We start from the raw sequence: 16,786 nt of genomic DNA, 5'->3' as shown, positions 1-16,786 counted from the left end.
CTCAATTGGAATTCTGTCACCTCCACTAGCTTTGTTCATAGTGATAATGCCTAAGGCCCCCTTGACTTTGCATTCCTGGATGTCTGGCTCTAAGTGAGTGATCACAGGATCGCGGTTATCTGGTTCATGAAGATCTTTTTCGTATAGTTCTTCTTTGTATTCTTGCCACCTCTTCTTAATATTTTCTGCTTCTGTTAGGTCCATACCATTTCTGTCCTTTATTGTGCCCATCTTTGCATGAAATGTTCCCTTGGTATCTCTAATTTTCTTGAAGAGATCTCTAGTCTTTCCCATTCTATTGTTTTCCTCTATTTCTTTGCATGGGTCACTGAGGAAGGCTTTCTTATCTCACTTTGCTTGTCTTTGGAACTCTGCTTTCAAATGGGTATATCTTTCCTTTTCTCCTTTGTCTTAATCTCTCTTCTTTTCTCAGCTATTTGTAAGGCCTCCTCAGACAACCATTTTGCCTTTTTGCATTTCTTTTTCTTGGGGATGGTCTTGATCACTGCCTCCTGTACAATGTTTTGTCGTGTAAAACTTGGAATGTGTTTAAGCCTGGGACTTAGTTGTTCAGTCCCACTTCAGGGGCTAAACAATGTCAAGATTTCCCTCCTCCCGCTCCCACCCTGGCATTTTATCTATGGTGCTGCAAGTCCTGTACTCAGGGCGGGCAGCCATTCACAGTCCCTCCCAGTCAGGGCTGTGTCCAGGAAGGTTAGAAGCAAGGTCTGAAACCTGCTCTGAAGAGTAAACAAGTCTATTTATTTAACTTGCCTAACAAATACTATGGTGGAAATGTACGTGTGCACCAGTGGTTTTATGTGTCGTAGTGAATAACAGATAAGGTAACATCAGATGAGTAAAATTTACTTAAACATTTAGTTTTTTATTTACAGCAAAATACAATGCTTTATTCTATGACACCCATTTATATAATGTTATTTTAAGTAATTTGTGCCTTAAAAAGACTTTCAAATAATTTCACAGTTTAACATCATTTTAATCATATTAATATATAAACTAATTCATCTCAAATGCAAAACTCAAGGTTACAGGAAAAATAAAGCAAGTAATACTCTGGGATATTTGCATTATTTTGATACAAGGCAGTATAGCTTTCACTAGGTATATCTAATTACCTCATGGATTTAATTTTTGATCAATCATGAAATCACTTATTGTTTTTATTGTGTTGTTCTTTTGTTTGACAGAACATAAAGGAACAAGAAGAGATTTCAGAAACTATGATAAGCCCTGGCAATTAAATGCAAAGAAGCCTAAAAAGTCAAAAAGTGACCTTGCTGTGTCTAATATTTATCCACCATCTCCAGAATCAAAATCATGTAAGGAAATTTGTCATTTAAATATTAACTTAATATATGTTCAGTGTGTGTTAGTAAAGTGAAGAAAAGGTAAGAATTGAAGCCAAATTTTTTTCTGATATTTCTGCCAATTAATTCTAATGAATTTCACATTTCTTTTAGCATTAATGTATATTCTCAAGCATATGTGATTGATTTAGACTTTTGAGTATAATATTCTTTTAAGAATGTAAACTTCATGGAGCAGGTCCCTTGCCTCTCATGAACAGTTGCAGTATTTTATCATATTCAGAGCAATACCAACCCTACATTTAATAAAGGATATAAAAACAAATTAAATCTTTCAGAGGGAAAGCAAAGATTTCTATTCAAAACATTTAACAAAATAAAAAAAAAAATCCTTCATCCAGGATCTCTCTGAAGTCCTACTCATTTATTACTGAATTGTATATTTGTTGTCTCCCACAATAATAAGAACCCCTTCTCTCAATGCCTCCCCTCCTTTCTCTCTGCCTTTCTAGCTGCTAAGTTTTTCCAGTGCTCTGTTACCACTACATATGCATATACATGTCACATAGCTTAGGATCTTGTTGCAAGTCAGTTATTCTTGGAAGACAAAAGAGCCTGAAAGCTGTTCTTAAACATCAGTTTCTTGTGCTTATTGCAGACTGAGATGTGTGAATTTAAACAGAGAAAGGAATAGGTAGAAAATACTTATCTTTGTTTGAAAATTTTGAAAAATCATTATGTGCTAACTCGATTCTGAATTTGGAACATTTGTGAAAATAACTGAAATTAACTCCTTGAGTTTTTTTTTGTTTTTGTTTATACAATGACACTCATAAAAAGAATTGGTATCAGCCACAAAATTCTAGTGAGAATTATGTGAAGTATTATAAACTACAAATGTTCCTTTAAAATTATTATTGTAGCTAAATTATACTGCTTCACCAGGTTGGTTTATACTGCTTCACCAGGGTGGTTTATATTTGGTCCCAACATTTAAAAAAAGCATACGAGTTTAAAATTTAAATGTGTTGTTCACAACCGTATTCCCAGTAATATCTAGTACAGTTCCTGGCTCAATGAGTAGTGTTAAATGAAAAAAAAGAATAAAGGAATAAATGAAATCAATCAGTTCTCAGTCTCACATTTCTCTTTCTATCCTTGGAAATGTCTGTCTGTCTGTCTTCATTCTCTCCCAACGATAAATATTAATACATAACCCTAGAGCTTGCTAATTTTAAAGAGCTAAGTCCTGGATCTCAGCACTTACAGGACAGAATGCCGTAAGGTCCATCATTTTGCAGAGACTTTGCTATTTATGGGATGTTCTATAGGCACAAAATGTTACTGGTGAACTGGCATCTAATATCTTTTCTCTTCAGGTGACCTACTCTTAACCTCTGGCTCCACTGGGCTATTAGCTTTTTAAAGGAAAATTATTAACACAGTCTCATGCATTTTTAATATTATGTATAGAGATAATAAATGTGACATTAAGATTATAGGATTCAGAGTTATTAGTTAGAAATATATTGTTTAAACATAAATTGTTCCTGAAATAATAGAATATCTTTTGAACATAGACTGGTAAGTCACAGTTGTATGTTATAATATATAAAGCACCACTAGAAAGAAGCACAAAAAAGAATAAATAAAATGTTAATAAGTTTATTAAAATAGGATGCCCCATTTTTTTGATTTATTCTCCCAAAACAAAGACAAGAAGAGAGGAAACAGAGAAACAAATAGCAACCTCTTATTGAAATAAGTACAATCTCTATCCAAACTCTACAGGCCCTTGAAATTGACTGTATTATTTTAAATTGATTTGGAAAGGCAAAGGACCATGATTTTCTAAAGAAATCTTGAAAAACATGAACTAGCTTGGAGAATTTACCTTGCCTGGCTTCAAGTCTTTTTATAAAACTGTAGTTATCAAGACAGTGTGATCTTGGAGAAAGGATAGAAAAATAGATCAATTGACCTTAATAAAAAGTTTAAAAAAAGAACCTACATATGCAGTCAAATGGTTTTTCACAAGGACATCTAAGCAATACAGTAAGAAAAGAAACAGTCCTTAAACATTGGATATTCATATGGAAAAATACACACATTGATTCATATGGAAAAATACACATATTGATGCATACCTTAATTCATGCTGAAAATCAATCTGAGATGGGTCATAGACCTACAGATGGAAATAAGAACAATGAAATGTCTAAAATAAAACATACAAGTGTAACATTGTGACCTTGGAGAGCCAAAAAAGTTTTAGAGATGTTCTAGTTACCATGGCTTCATAACAAATCACTCAAAAATACATTTTTTTTTTTTAGGTTAAAATAATGTAACAAAAATTAAGCATTTTGAATTGTACAATTCAAATGGCATTTAGTACATTCAAAATAGTGTGCTACCATAACTTCTTTCTTACCAAAACATTTCACCTCAGAAAAGAAAACTGTACAGACAGTCACTCAACATTTCTACCTCCAGACAGCCCCTGGAGACTTGCTTTCTGTCTCTATGAATTTGCCTGTTTCGATTGGCTCAGGCTTTAAAGAATCTGCCTATAATGTGGGGACACCTGAGTTTAACCCCTGGGTCAGGAAGATCGCCTGGAGAAGGGAATGGCAACACACTCCAGTATTTTTACTTGGGAAATCCTATGGACAGAGGAGCCTGGCACAAAGAATTGGACACAACTAAGTGAGAAGGGGACGACAGAGGATGAGATGGTTGGATGGCATCACTGACTCAATGGACTTGAGTTTGAGTAAACTCCGGGAGTTGGTGGTGGACAGGGAAGCCTGGTGTGCTGCAGTCCATGGGGTTGCAGAGTCAGACATGACTGAGTGACTGAACTGAACTGAACTGAGTGACTAACACTTTCATCTTAATAGCATCATATGATGTGTGATCTTCCTGTGATTGACTTATTGTACCTAGCGTAATATTTTCAGGTTCATTCCCATTGCAGCAGGTAATAGAACTTCATTCCTTTTTGTGGTTGAATCATATTCCATTGTATAGATAGACTACATTCTGTTTATTCATCCATTTACTTTAGGATATTTTGGTTGGTTCTACATTTTGCTATCATGAATAGTCCTGCTATAAACACTGACATACAAGTAGCTGTTTGAATACTCATGATCCATGATTTTGAGTATATACCTTGAAGTGGAAATGCTGGGTTACATTGTATGTTTTAAATGGAGAGAATTGCAGTTATGTTTTATAGAGGCTGTACTATTTTACATTCCCATCAGCAATATAAAGGTTTTTGGTTTCTCTACATTCTCACCAACATTTGTTACTTTCTATTTATAACAAAAATAGTATACCATACAAGTGGGTGTGAAGTTGTTATCTCATTGTTTTGACTTACATTTCTATAACAACTAATGATATTGAGCATCCTTTCATGTTCTTCTTGGCCGTATGTGTATCTTCCTTTGAGAAATGTCTATTGAAGTCCTTTGTTCATTTTTTAAAGTAAGTTGCTATTCTTTTTATCTGCAAGTAGAGTTAGTTTTATTTTTCATTTTCCAGTTTTGATGCTGTTTATTTTGTTTTCTTGCCTACTTGCTCAGGCTAGAAATTTATTAGTGTTGAAGGTAAGTGATGAAAGCCAGCATCCTTTGTTGTTCCTCATCTTAAGGGGAAAATTTTTATTATTTTACTAATCTACATGACGTTAGCTGTGAGTTTCTTTTATCGTATTGAAGAAGTTCCTTTCTACTCATTTACTGGGAGTTTTTATTATGACAGAATGTTGAATTTTGTCAAAAGCCTTTTCTCCATCATTCAAAATGATGGTCCATTTTAAAGTTTATTCTGTTAACACAATCATTGTATTGATTAATTCTCTTATGTTAAATAACTTTTATATTCATGAGATAAATCCCACTTTGTCATGATATTTAACCTTTTTTAATGAGTTCATTTATTAGTTTTAGTTTTTATTGCATGGGAACAGCTTATAAATACTTTTTAAATGTAATTTTTATTTGACATTGGAGTATAGTTTATTTACAATGTTGTATTAGTTTTAGGTGTACGGCAAAGTGATTCAGTTAATACGTCTACATATACCCATTCTTTTTCAGATTCTTTTCCCATATAGGTTATTACAGAATATTGAGTAGAGTTTCCTGTACTATACGTTAGGTCCCTGTTGATTATCTATTTTATATGCAATAGTGTGTATATGTTAATCCCACTCTCCTAATTATCTCTCCCCCCCCACCTTTCCCCTTTGGTAACCATAAGTTTGTTTTCCAAGTCTGTGAGGCTGTCTCTATTTTATAAATAAATTCATTCATATCATCTTTTTATATTCCACATATGTGATATCATACTACATGTGTCCTTCTCTGTCTGGCTCACAGCATTTATTACGATAATGTCTAAGTCTATCCATGTTGGCTGCAAATGGCATTATTTCATTCTTTCTTATGACTGAGGAATATTCTGTCAAATATACATACTGTGCCTTCTTTCTCCATTCCTCTGTGGATGGATATTTAGGTCAGTTCCATGTCTTGGCTACTGTAGTGCTGCAGTGAGCATTGGGGTGCGTGTATCTTTTCAAATTATGATTTTCTCTGGAGATGTGCCCAGGAGTGGGAATGCTATTTTGGTGGTAGCTCTATTTTGAGTTTTTAAAGGAATATCCATACTCTTCTCCTTAGTGGCTTTACCAATTTACATTCGCACCAACAGTGTAAAAGGCTTCCCTTTTCTCAAAACCATCTCCCGCATTGTTTGTAGACTTTTTGATGATGGCCATTGTGACCACTGTGAGGTGATACCTCATTGTAGTTTTAATTTGCATTTCTGTAATAATTAGCAATGTTGAGCATCTTTTTGTATGCTTTTTTGGCCATCTGTATGTCTTAGATCTTCTGCCCATTTTGTGATTGAGTTGTTTTTTTGATATTGTCATGAACTGTTTGTATAGTTTGGAGATTAATCCCTTGTCAGTTGCTTCATTTGAAAATATTTTCTCCCATTCTGTGGGTTCTTGTTTCATTTTTTAATGGTTTCCTTTGCTGTGCAAAACCTTTTAAGTTGAATTAGGTCCCATTTAAAAATTTTTGTTTTTATTTTCGTTAGAATAGGAGATGCATCCAAAAAGATACTGCTGCAATTTATGTGAAAGAGTGTTCTGCCTGTTTTCCTCTTAAGAGTTTTATAGTATCTGGCCTTATATTTAGGTATTTAATCGATTTTGAATTTGTTTTTGTTTTAGAGAATGTTCTAATTTCATTCTTTTACATGGAGCTCTCCAGTTTTTCCAACACCACTAATTGAAGAGACTGTCTTTTCTCCATTGTATAATGTACTCTTACCTACTTCGTTGTAAATTAATTGACCATAGGTTTACTTCTGGGCTTTCTATCTTGTTCCATTGATATATATTTCCGTTGTTGTGCCAGTACCTTACTATTGATTACTACAGCTTCAGTGTATAATCTGAAGTCCAAGGGCCTGATTCCTCCAGCTCCATTTTTCTTTCTCAAGATTGCTTTGATTATTTTGTGTTTCCTTTTATTATGCTGCTGAATTTGATATGTTGCTATTTTGTTGAGCATTCTTGCATCTATTTTCAGAAGAGATGCTGCTGTATTGTTTTATTATTATATCTTTGTCTTCTGTGTCAGGGAAATGCTGGCTTTATAGAATGAGTTTAGATGCATTCCCTACTTTTATATTTTTTTGGAAGTGTTTGAGAAGAATTGATGTCAGTTCTTCTTTAAATGTTTGGTAGAATTTACCAGTGAAGCCACCTTGTCTTGTGCTTGACTTTGTTGTGAGGTTTATGATTATTGATTCCATGTCTTATTATAAATCTTTTGTTTATTCTTGAGTAGCTTTTGGCAGTTTGTTTGTAGGAATTTTTCCATTTCATCTAGGTTGTGTAGTTTATTGGCATTAAATATTCATAACATTCTAATTCTTTTTAAAAACAGTTCTGTAAAGTCTGTAGTAATGTCTTGGTTACATTTCTGATTTTAGTAGTTTGAGTCTTCTCCCTTTTTTCTTAGTGAATCTAGCTAAAGGTTTATTAATTTTTAAGCTCTTTCTTAAGAATCAACTTTTGGTTTTGCTGGCTTGTTTCGGTTACGTTTGAATCCTCTATTTCACCTATCTCTGTTTTAATATTTATTATTTATGTCATTCTGCTAGGTTTAGTTTAGTTTTCTATTCTTTTCTACTTCTTTAAGGTATAAAGGTCAGTTATTGATATAAGATGTTTCTTGCTTTTTAATGTGGGCTTTACAATTGCAAATTACCATCTGAGAAACCACCTTTACTGTAGTCTATACATTTTGACTTATTTTTTTTTAAATAAATTTATTTATTTTAGTTGGGGGCTAATTACAATATTGTAGTAGTTTTTGCCATACATTGACACGAATCAGCCATGGGTCCACATGTGTTCCCCCTCCTGGACCCCCCTCCCACTTCCCTCCCCATCCCATCCCTCTGGGTCATCCCATCGCCCCAGCCCTGAGCATTTGTCTCATGCATCAAACATGGAATGGTGTTTTGTTTCACATATGATAATATACATGTTTCAATGCTATTCTCCCAGAACGTCCCACCCTCACCTTCTCCCTCAGAGTCCATAAGACTGTTCTATGCATCTGTGTCTCTTATTCTGTATCGCATATAGGGTTATCGTTACCATCTTTCAAATTCCATATATATGCATTAGTATACTGTATTGGTGTTTTGTGACCTGACATATATATGGTCTATACTAGAGATTGTTCCCGGAGAAGGCAATGGCACCCTACTCCAGTACTCTTGCCTGGAAAATCCCATGGACGGAGGAGCCTGGTGGGCTACAGTCCATGGGGTCGCTGAGACTTGGACATGACTGAGCAACTTCACTTTCACTTTTCCCTTTCATGCACTGGAGAAGGAAATGGCAACCCACTCCATGGGGTCGCACAGAGTCAGACACGACTGCAGCGACTTAGGAGCAGCAGCAGTAGCAGAGATTGTTCCATATGCACTTGAAGAAAAATACATATGACTGTTAGTCTTTGTATTGTTCTCTATATGTCTATTAGGCCAAATTGATTTATAGTGTTGTTCAAATGCTCTGTTTTCTTATTGATCTGTTTAGATTTTTTCTATCCATTATTGACACTGAAGTATTAGAGTTTCCAGCTATTATTGTAGAATTCTATACCCTCAATTACATCAGTGTTTGATTCATGTATTTGGGGGCTCTGCTGTCAGATGTGTATATGTTAAATAATTGTTAAATCTTCTTGACTGGTTGACCATTTTACCAATATGTAGTATTCTTTGTCCTCTTCTTTCACAAGTTTTGTCTTAAAGTCTATTTTGTCTGCTATTAGCATAGCCACCCCTACTCTTTTTCATTAATGTTTTCATGGAATATCTTTCAAGCATTATTTCTTCAAATGTTCTTTCTTCTCCTTTCGGGACTACCATTATGTGTATGTTGGTGCAACATACAAATTGATAAAGTAAGAAAAGTCATATGACATCTCAAATAATACTTGAATGTATTTGATAAAATTTTACAACAATTCTTACTTTAAAGCAAAACTAATAAAGAGACTTTCAAAATAAAAGGATATTTTCTTAGCTGAAGTATTATTTGACAGAAATATTTGTGTAATCTAAGTGACTGTTCTTAAAAGAACAAAAATAATAAAAGGAAAAAAGACCGTATTAACAGTTACTACCTTTCATAAGAGAGAAATATCATTAACATTCATTACAAAAGATCTTTATTACTAAAACTTTATTTAAAAATATATACTGTATATTAATTAGGCCAGTTTTGTAAGGAACAAAATAACCTGATACCCTATGCAATAGACTGTGAGTTCGAATAGAATGTCATCTCCACGAGTACAGGGAATTTTGTTACATTTATTCACACTGATTTACTTCTAGAACCTAGGACAGTGTTTTGTGCTATACAAATGAGAGTATAAATGAGTAAATGAAGAGAATATAAGATAGATTAATACAAAATATGTCCTGGTCTCATGAGACAACAGTTTAGAAGCTGTGCATTTTCAGATAACAAAAAAGAGCACATTACACAATGCAGGCTAGTATAGGTACAAAGATCTGCAAGATAATAATATGATTTTAATTTTCAATTATAAATTGTCACGACTAAAGGAAAATATGACAAAGAGAGTTCACTGAAGTTTTACCTATGTGGTTGAAGCATTTCTACTGTTTACTTGGTATAGTGGTGGTTCTGATAGAATGGTTGAGGATGGTCAGTAGAGTTTTGGCAGAAGGGGCCAGAAAAACATCTGTGTATCAATTCCCTATGCATGATAGTATATACTGATTCTTTTATAGCCATTTCAAATTTGTGATCCAGATGAGAAAATTGAGGTAAGTACATTAACTTCATTTAAAACCAAAAACTAGAACCAGTTCTCAGTATTTTTATTTATGCTTTTGTATTTGGCAGAGATTTCTCATTTTTTTAATGTTTCATTTAGCACAGTATATGCAAAGAGGAATAGCTGTATATTTGTTAAAATTTTAGGGGAAAAATGAAAAGACTGTACATGTGTATAGAAAACATAAATTGCATAGATACAAGAGATGAACGTGGCAATACAATGTCTGAAAAATCATAGTATGGAAATGCAGAAGGCAAGAGACATGAAATAATAAATTCACTATAATCAGCTTTAGGTATATCATAACTATAGTACTGGGAAATCTCCTGACATATTGTAAATGAAGGTAAAGTACTTAGGAACTTTCAGGAAAGAATACTAGCATTTATTAAATTTTTAGAAAACAGAGTTAAAAGATCTAAATAATTGGAATTATTTTGGTTCCAAAGAAATGTATAAATAATATATCAAAAGTCATTTGGAGAGAATAGTAAATTTATTATTTGACCCACAGATGGAAACTATTGGTATAGATATCAGGATTTAATTAATTCTGATTTGATTAATGTTGTTCAAAATAGGCCCTGCTCAATATACAGTAGGTTGTTTGTGAAATAGTGACCTCTTCATGAATGAATGGAGCATGACCATTTATATGGTGCTCTGGTGGGTTCCTGCTTTGCTCTGGGGATGTGTTTTATCTCAGTGATATTACAAGCTGTCCCTAATCTCAGATTGTTTCACCTCATATGGATCATATTAATATTCTGTTGTTTATACCATTCTATTGTTTTCCATGTCTCCTGAGGACATTTTTTAGACAATATTTTTAAACTGTAGCCCTGAGTATTAATACTAAGAATTACCTAAGCAAGGTTTTTAATTCATCAGAAACCTTTAGAGATTCTCACCTGAAGTCTGTATCCTGGGCTGATGACTCCCAAATCACCTTCCATCTTCTGAAATCATCCGGTGTAGTTGATTAGACCATGATTATCCTGTGGCCTTCCTTGTCCTAGATTTGGATCCCATGATAAATTGAATATCACATATATAGCACATTGTCACAAGCTACAGAAATGTAGAAAGAAATTTGTCTTAGTTTCTCTTGAAAGTTGCTGAGGGAAAGAGCTTGGATGTTGTATCATTTCTCTATAGTGCTGCATGTAACCTCCCCCAAACTCCATGGCCTTAAACAACAAATTATAATTTCTCAGGGTTCAGCAAATTGGCTGCGCAGTTCTGCTGATCTCATCTGAGTTTGCCCACAAGAGCATTCAGGTGGTGTTCTGCAAAGCCTGCTGGGGTGGGCAGTGGGGCATGTCTCATGATTATCTGGGGAGGTTGATTGGGACTGATTTTTTCAAAAAAAGACTATGTTCTTATTTTTTTATTTGAAGATATCTTGATAGGATATGGTAATTTTCAGAAAAGTTAGATAATATAATAATGCAGATTAGAGAAATTACTTTTAAAAAGGCTAACAAAAGTACCAGTAAGTGTTTTGAAGGATCTGGTACAAGGACAGTTTTCTTTGCCTCCTCTTCTGAATTTCTCGTCCCTGTGCCTGAGCTTGTCCCCTGGGAACTCCTGGGGTATTACCTGTGGGGTAATAGGTGTATGTTTGAAGGTGTTTTCTAGAACCATTGATCACAATCGCTGCTTCCCCTCTCCACTGCTTGAAAACTGGGGTGCTGATGTTAGCTGACATCTCCATCCCAGAGTCCCTTAAACAAAGAAACACAGAGTAGGCAGATGCATGTTTTTAGTTTAGATGTATTTAAATTATAGAAGTAATTACTTTTTTAATTTAAATAAATCTTTAAATATTGCTTATAATGACAATGAAAAAATACAAACATAGAAAGATAGATTCTCTCCCATCAACCATTTCATATTCTACTCCCTTGGAAATAGTTTGTATCTTTTCACATCCTTTGAAATGATTTACATTCTTTTACATCCTTTTCTCTGTATAAACTAACATAAAATACGTGGGAGTTGATTTGCTTTGTGAAACTGGCTTTAAACTGTACACATTCCTAAGCAACTTGTTTTTATTGTTTTAAAATGTATTATGGACATATCTCCATGCAAATGAACTTAGATCTATGTTATGCATTTTCATAAGTACATACCTGTACCATAGTGTGAATATGCCATAATTTATTTATTCCCCTGTGAAGTGCATTTAGTTTTATAGATTATTTACAGAGTTTTACACTACAAACTCTTTGGTGAAATAAACAATATTCATGCACTTTCTGATAAAATAAACCTCCTTGTACATATATACATAGCTATGAGTGTTTTCATTTATGTATTATAATTTATCAGAAATAATAAGATTGATGAGTCAGAGAGTCAGTATATGTTCTATTATAATAAATATTTCTGAATTACTTCTAAAAAGGTGGCCAAAAATTTTTTTCAGTAGTTTGAGAGTATTTTTCCTATAGCCTTACCACGTAAATATTTTTAAATTATTTTATTTTTATTGAACATAGACACATATGGTATAAAGAGCAAATTAATACCATAAGGCAAGTGTCCTTCTTTTCTTCCTGTTCTGCTATGTATCTAAACATAGAAGGTACTTGCATAGTTCTCTTTTAGCTTTTAAATTTGAAGCATCATCTCTTGACTTCTTTCTAAGACATTATGTTTTATTCCCAAGGCCCATCACATTCTCACAGTACAGGCAGGCAGATATTTCAAATGTTGGTTGATGTATACTCTGCACTGATATTTTTATGATTGTGTTATTAGCCTTTTTCATAGTAGAATCATAAGAAAGCCAATTTTTATTTTGCTTCTAGCATTAGTAATTGGCTTGTTTTCTGCTTGCTTTGTTTTCTCTGTACCCATCACTAATGCTTCACCAAAACCTACCTTAAAATATTAAATCTCTCAATAACTAAAGCACATCGTGTTCTTCTATCTTACTTTAATTTATATTTTATACTTTATTTCATTTAAAAAGTCTTAGAGACTTCTCTCCTGTAGGCCTTTGTCCTCTTGCTCCAGTCTTAACTCCTTAGTTTTCATTCTTTTTCTCAGCTGTCTGCTGAGACTATCCTTTACTGACATCCCGAGGCTTACATTTTTCTTCTTCTTATAGGGGATTATCTGTTTCCTAAATCTCAACTCTTTCCAGTTTGGGGTTTATTACTTATTTCGGTGGAGGACTTCCACTAGGAGCTTTCTGAAAAAGAGTGCTTGCCAGGTACATTTTTTGAGTCCTTACAAGTATCTTGACTGACTCCTTGTGCTCTGTGCTAAGTCGCTTCAGTCGTGTCTGACTCTTTGTGGTCTTATGGACTGTAGCCCGCCAGGCTCCTCTGTCCATGGGATTCTCCAGGCAAGAATACCAGAGTGGGCTGCCATGCCCTCCTCCAGGGGATTTCCCGACCCAGGGGTCGAACTCTTGTCTTCTGTGTCTCCTGCATTGCCAGGTGGGTTCTTTACCACTAGCACCACCTGCGGAGCCCGATTGACCCTTACAGTAAAGTGTAAAGTGAAGTCACTCAGTTGTGTCCGACTCTTTGTGACCCTGTAGACTGTAGCCTACCAGGCTGCCTCCTCCAGGCAAGAATACTGGAGTGGGTTGCTATTTTCTTCTCCAGGGGATCTTTCTGACTCAGGGATTGAATCCAGGTCTCCCACATTGCGGGCAGACGCTTTACCCTCTGAGCCATCAGTGAAGCCCATTTTAGTTGGGTATAAAATTATAAGTTAAAATAAATAAATAAATGAAATTCTACGTTAGAAGTAATCTTTAGTTAAAATTTTGAAGGAACTTCTCCTGTGTCTTCTGGGGCCAAGCATTGCAGCTGAGAAATCAGATGACAATTTGATTTGCTATTTTTGTCCCTGAAAGCTTTAAAGATGTTTTCTTTATTACCACTGTTGTAAAATTTTGTGATAATGTGCCTTGAATTATGGGCTTCCCTGGTAGCTCAACTGGTAAAGAATCCGCCTGCAATGCATGAGACAATGGTTCAATTCCTGGGTCGGGAAGATCCCCTGGAGAAGGGGTAGGCTACACACTCCAGTATTCCTGGGCTTCCCTGGTGGCTCAGATGGTAAAGAATCTACCTGCAATGTGAGAGACCTCAGTTTGATCCCTAGGTTGGGAAGATCCCTGGAGAAGGTAAAGGTTACCCACTTCCATATTCTTACCTAGAGAATTTCATGGCCTGGCAGGCTACAGTCCATGGGATCGCAAAGAGTCAGACACGACTGAGTGACTAAGCACAGCACAGCCTTGCATTATACTGGATATTTAATGGATCCTTCTAATCTGGAAGGCAATTATGTTTTTATATTCTTATTATTTTGGCATTGGTCCTTATTGATTGATACTTTAATGTTTAAATGGTATGAAATGTCCACATTTTTGGCATCTCTATCTTCAAAGTCTAGGTTTCAGTTTTCTCTACCTTGTTAAATCCACTTATCACTCATCAGTTCATTTTGCATCTTCCTTTAAAAATGTAGGAGAAGGCAATGGCACCCCACTCCAGTACTCTTGCCTGGATAATCCCATGGACAGAGGAGCCTGGTAGGCTACAGTCCATGGGGTCGCTAAGAGTCGGACATGACTGAGTGACTTCACTTTTACTTTTCCCTTTCATGCACCGGAGAAGGAAATGGCAACCCACTCCAGTATTCTTGCCTGGAGAATCCCAGGTACAGGGGAGCCTGGTGGGCTGCTGTCTATGGGGTCGGACATGACTGAAGCGACTTAGCAGCAGCAGCAGCAGCAGTAGCTATATGGATCTTCCCTGTAGCTCAGAGGGTAAAGAATCTGCCTGCAATGCAGGAGACCCAGGTTAGATCTCTGAGTCAAAAAGATCCTCTGGAGAAGGGAATGGCAATCCACTCCAGTATTCTTGCCTGGAGAATCCCATGGACAGAGGAGCCTGGTGGGCCACAGTCCATGTGGTCGCAAAGAGTCGGACATGACTGAGCGACTTAACACACACTTAAAAATGTATTGTCTTCTCTCTTTGTTTAACCAATTCTTTGACAATAGAAAAATACTGTAATTTTTGTGAGAACTTGAGGGACAGTGAAGATAAATATAAGTATTCAGTCTTGTTTTATCAGAAGACAGCAAGAATGTCTTAAAAAACATTTAACAAATTGCTCATGAAGAAGGTAGCAGTTATTTTTTAAGCTGCCGAAACATAATATAACATATACTTTGCTTGTGTTTTCCCCTGATTTATATGAATTACTAGTGTTAAATCAGTACCTGAATTTTCTTTTTTCTATAAACACTGTCACACTTCCTTTACTTGTTTAGTTAAAACATTTCTTAAAATCCAGCTTCATAACTTCCCCTTCTGTTTGCTCACAAGAGAACTATTTCCAAAAACCATTTTTATTCTGTACACTGATCTTGAGAGAATCTTTCACATAATGATGAATAGTAAGTTTTTATCATTCTGTAGCATGCTTATGAAGTAATCGTTTTTTTTAAACATAGTGCCAAGGTCAGTAGATCATCCTAAGTGGAACTGGCGGACTAAACCAGAAAGCTGTGATTTTGATGAATTGAACCACATCCTTCAAGAGAGCAAGAAACTGGGAAAAGCCCTTGAGAATCTCTCTCGAAGTAAGTTCATTTACTTGATTGTAATTGGAATTCCTAACCAGTATTAAAGTAGAAACATTCATTACCATTACCAATAACCTATTTCCAACATCCTCATTATAATTCCATGAGAGGCTGCAGAGTTCTAGAGCATGAGGTTGGAGATGAGGACCGATCATGTGTGTCACATGGATTCATGGGAAGACGGGTTATGTAGAGTAGAAAGAGCTATAGACCCCTCCCCACAATGGCTGTTTGATTCCAGGCTCCCTCCAAGGCCTCTGTTCATTACCCAGGTCAGCTGTTCACCTAATGGTGTCTTATTCATTCTTCTCTTTGGAACCCTGTTGTGTGTCATCCCAGTTCATGCACACACCTGTTGCTTCCTTGAGTTTTTGATGTCTCTAAACTTCTTAATAGTGACTGGGCCAGATTCTTCTTAGAATCATCTCAGAACGTAGCAATATACCTTTTTGTGAAAGCAGTGATCTGTAATCCAAGGGCCTGAGTTAGAAGTTTTGCCTTCTGTGAGGTTAATAACCTTAGATAAATCATTAAACCTATCATTAAACCTGTATGAGCCTTTGTCCTCTCATCTCCAGATCAGGAAGACATGGTTCCAGCTCCTTCTTCTGATGGGTGGGAATGTTTAAAATAATATATTTCAGATAGACAAATATTTGATTTGATCAATGCATTCTACATGTATAGTATATACATGAAGTGTATATTTATATGTAAATATATATATGTATACACTTTGCAGTTTTTTTAGTGAGTTCAAAGTATTTCTGTCTTTCTCTGGTTCTTAAATATCTTTCAATTTTAAAAATTAGACATCTCTGGAAACATATTAATGCTATAGTCTCACTAAAATTTTCTTTTGGTGTAATAGCATATTAAAGATTCAATAGATTAAAATAGATTAAAATAGAATACTAGTAAATTCTAGTAGATTATGTTTTAGAATCAGTCTGTTTTTTAAAATAGCAGTGTTACTAGTTTCTTGATATTTTTCCAAGTTAAAAATTTCCCTTAGTATATTTTGGGAGAATTGTTTATATAAATATTTATGTGTTTATATATTATGCTATACTATAATTATGTATTTATATACTATATTTTATTGTTTTATGATTTTTTATAGAGAGATTTTGCTTTTTCATACTTCTTAATTTATAATTAACTAGAGCCACTAGATTTTTTATTTAACCTTTGTGTAGTTAGCCTGTCTCAATGTTAACTTGGCTTCTGATAGATTCTCATAATTTTGCCATTAGTAGGAACTCTTTGGTTGAGATTCAAGAAAATCCTGCTTTTGGCTAGGTTTACTTTTGGACCAAGTAATGATAAAATGAGTTTTCAGCTAATTATTATGTTCATGAAAAGAACCTTACTTATTAATATGTCAGAGGCTTTAGTGTGTGTCT

The 16,786-nt window shown here is 34.9% G+C and overlaps 1 protein-coding gene across 9 annotated transcripts in view; it reads left to right on the top strand.

Annotated features, from left to right (window-relative positions):
• Positions 1–16,786, top strand: part of C6H8orf34 (chromosome 6 C8orf34 homolog) — a 348,003-nt gene that overhangs the window by 81,846 nt on the left and 249,371 nt on the right. For 5 of the 9 annotated variants that reach the window (XM_081501834.1, XM_081501835.1, XM_081501829.1 and 2 more), the window contains 2 exons: positions 1,212–1,343; positions 15,249–15,377. In XM_081501834.1, coding sequence (XP_081357960.1) covers positions 1,212–1,343; positions 15,249–15,377 — 261 coding nt within the window. Of the gene's footprint in view, positions 1–1,211; positions 1,344–15,248; positions 15,398–16,786 lie in introns of all 9 variants that reach the window. The other 4 variants (XM_081501831.1, XM_081501833.1, XM_081501832.1 and 1 more) reach the window with 2 other exon arrangements.

Source organism: Giraffa tippelskirchi, chromosome 6 (genome assembly GCF_054371585.1).
Source record: "Giraffa tippelskirchi isolate mGirTip1 chromosome 6, T2T-mGirTip1v1.2.pri, whole genome shotgun sequence".
NCBI lineage: Eukaryota > Metazoa > Chordata > Mammalia > Artiodactyla > Giraffidae > Giraffa > Giraffa tippelskirchi.
This window is presented reverse-complemented; position numbering and strand designations above follow the sequence as displayed.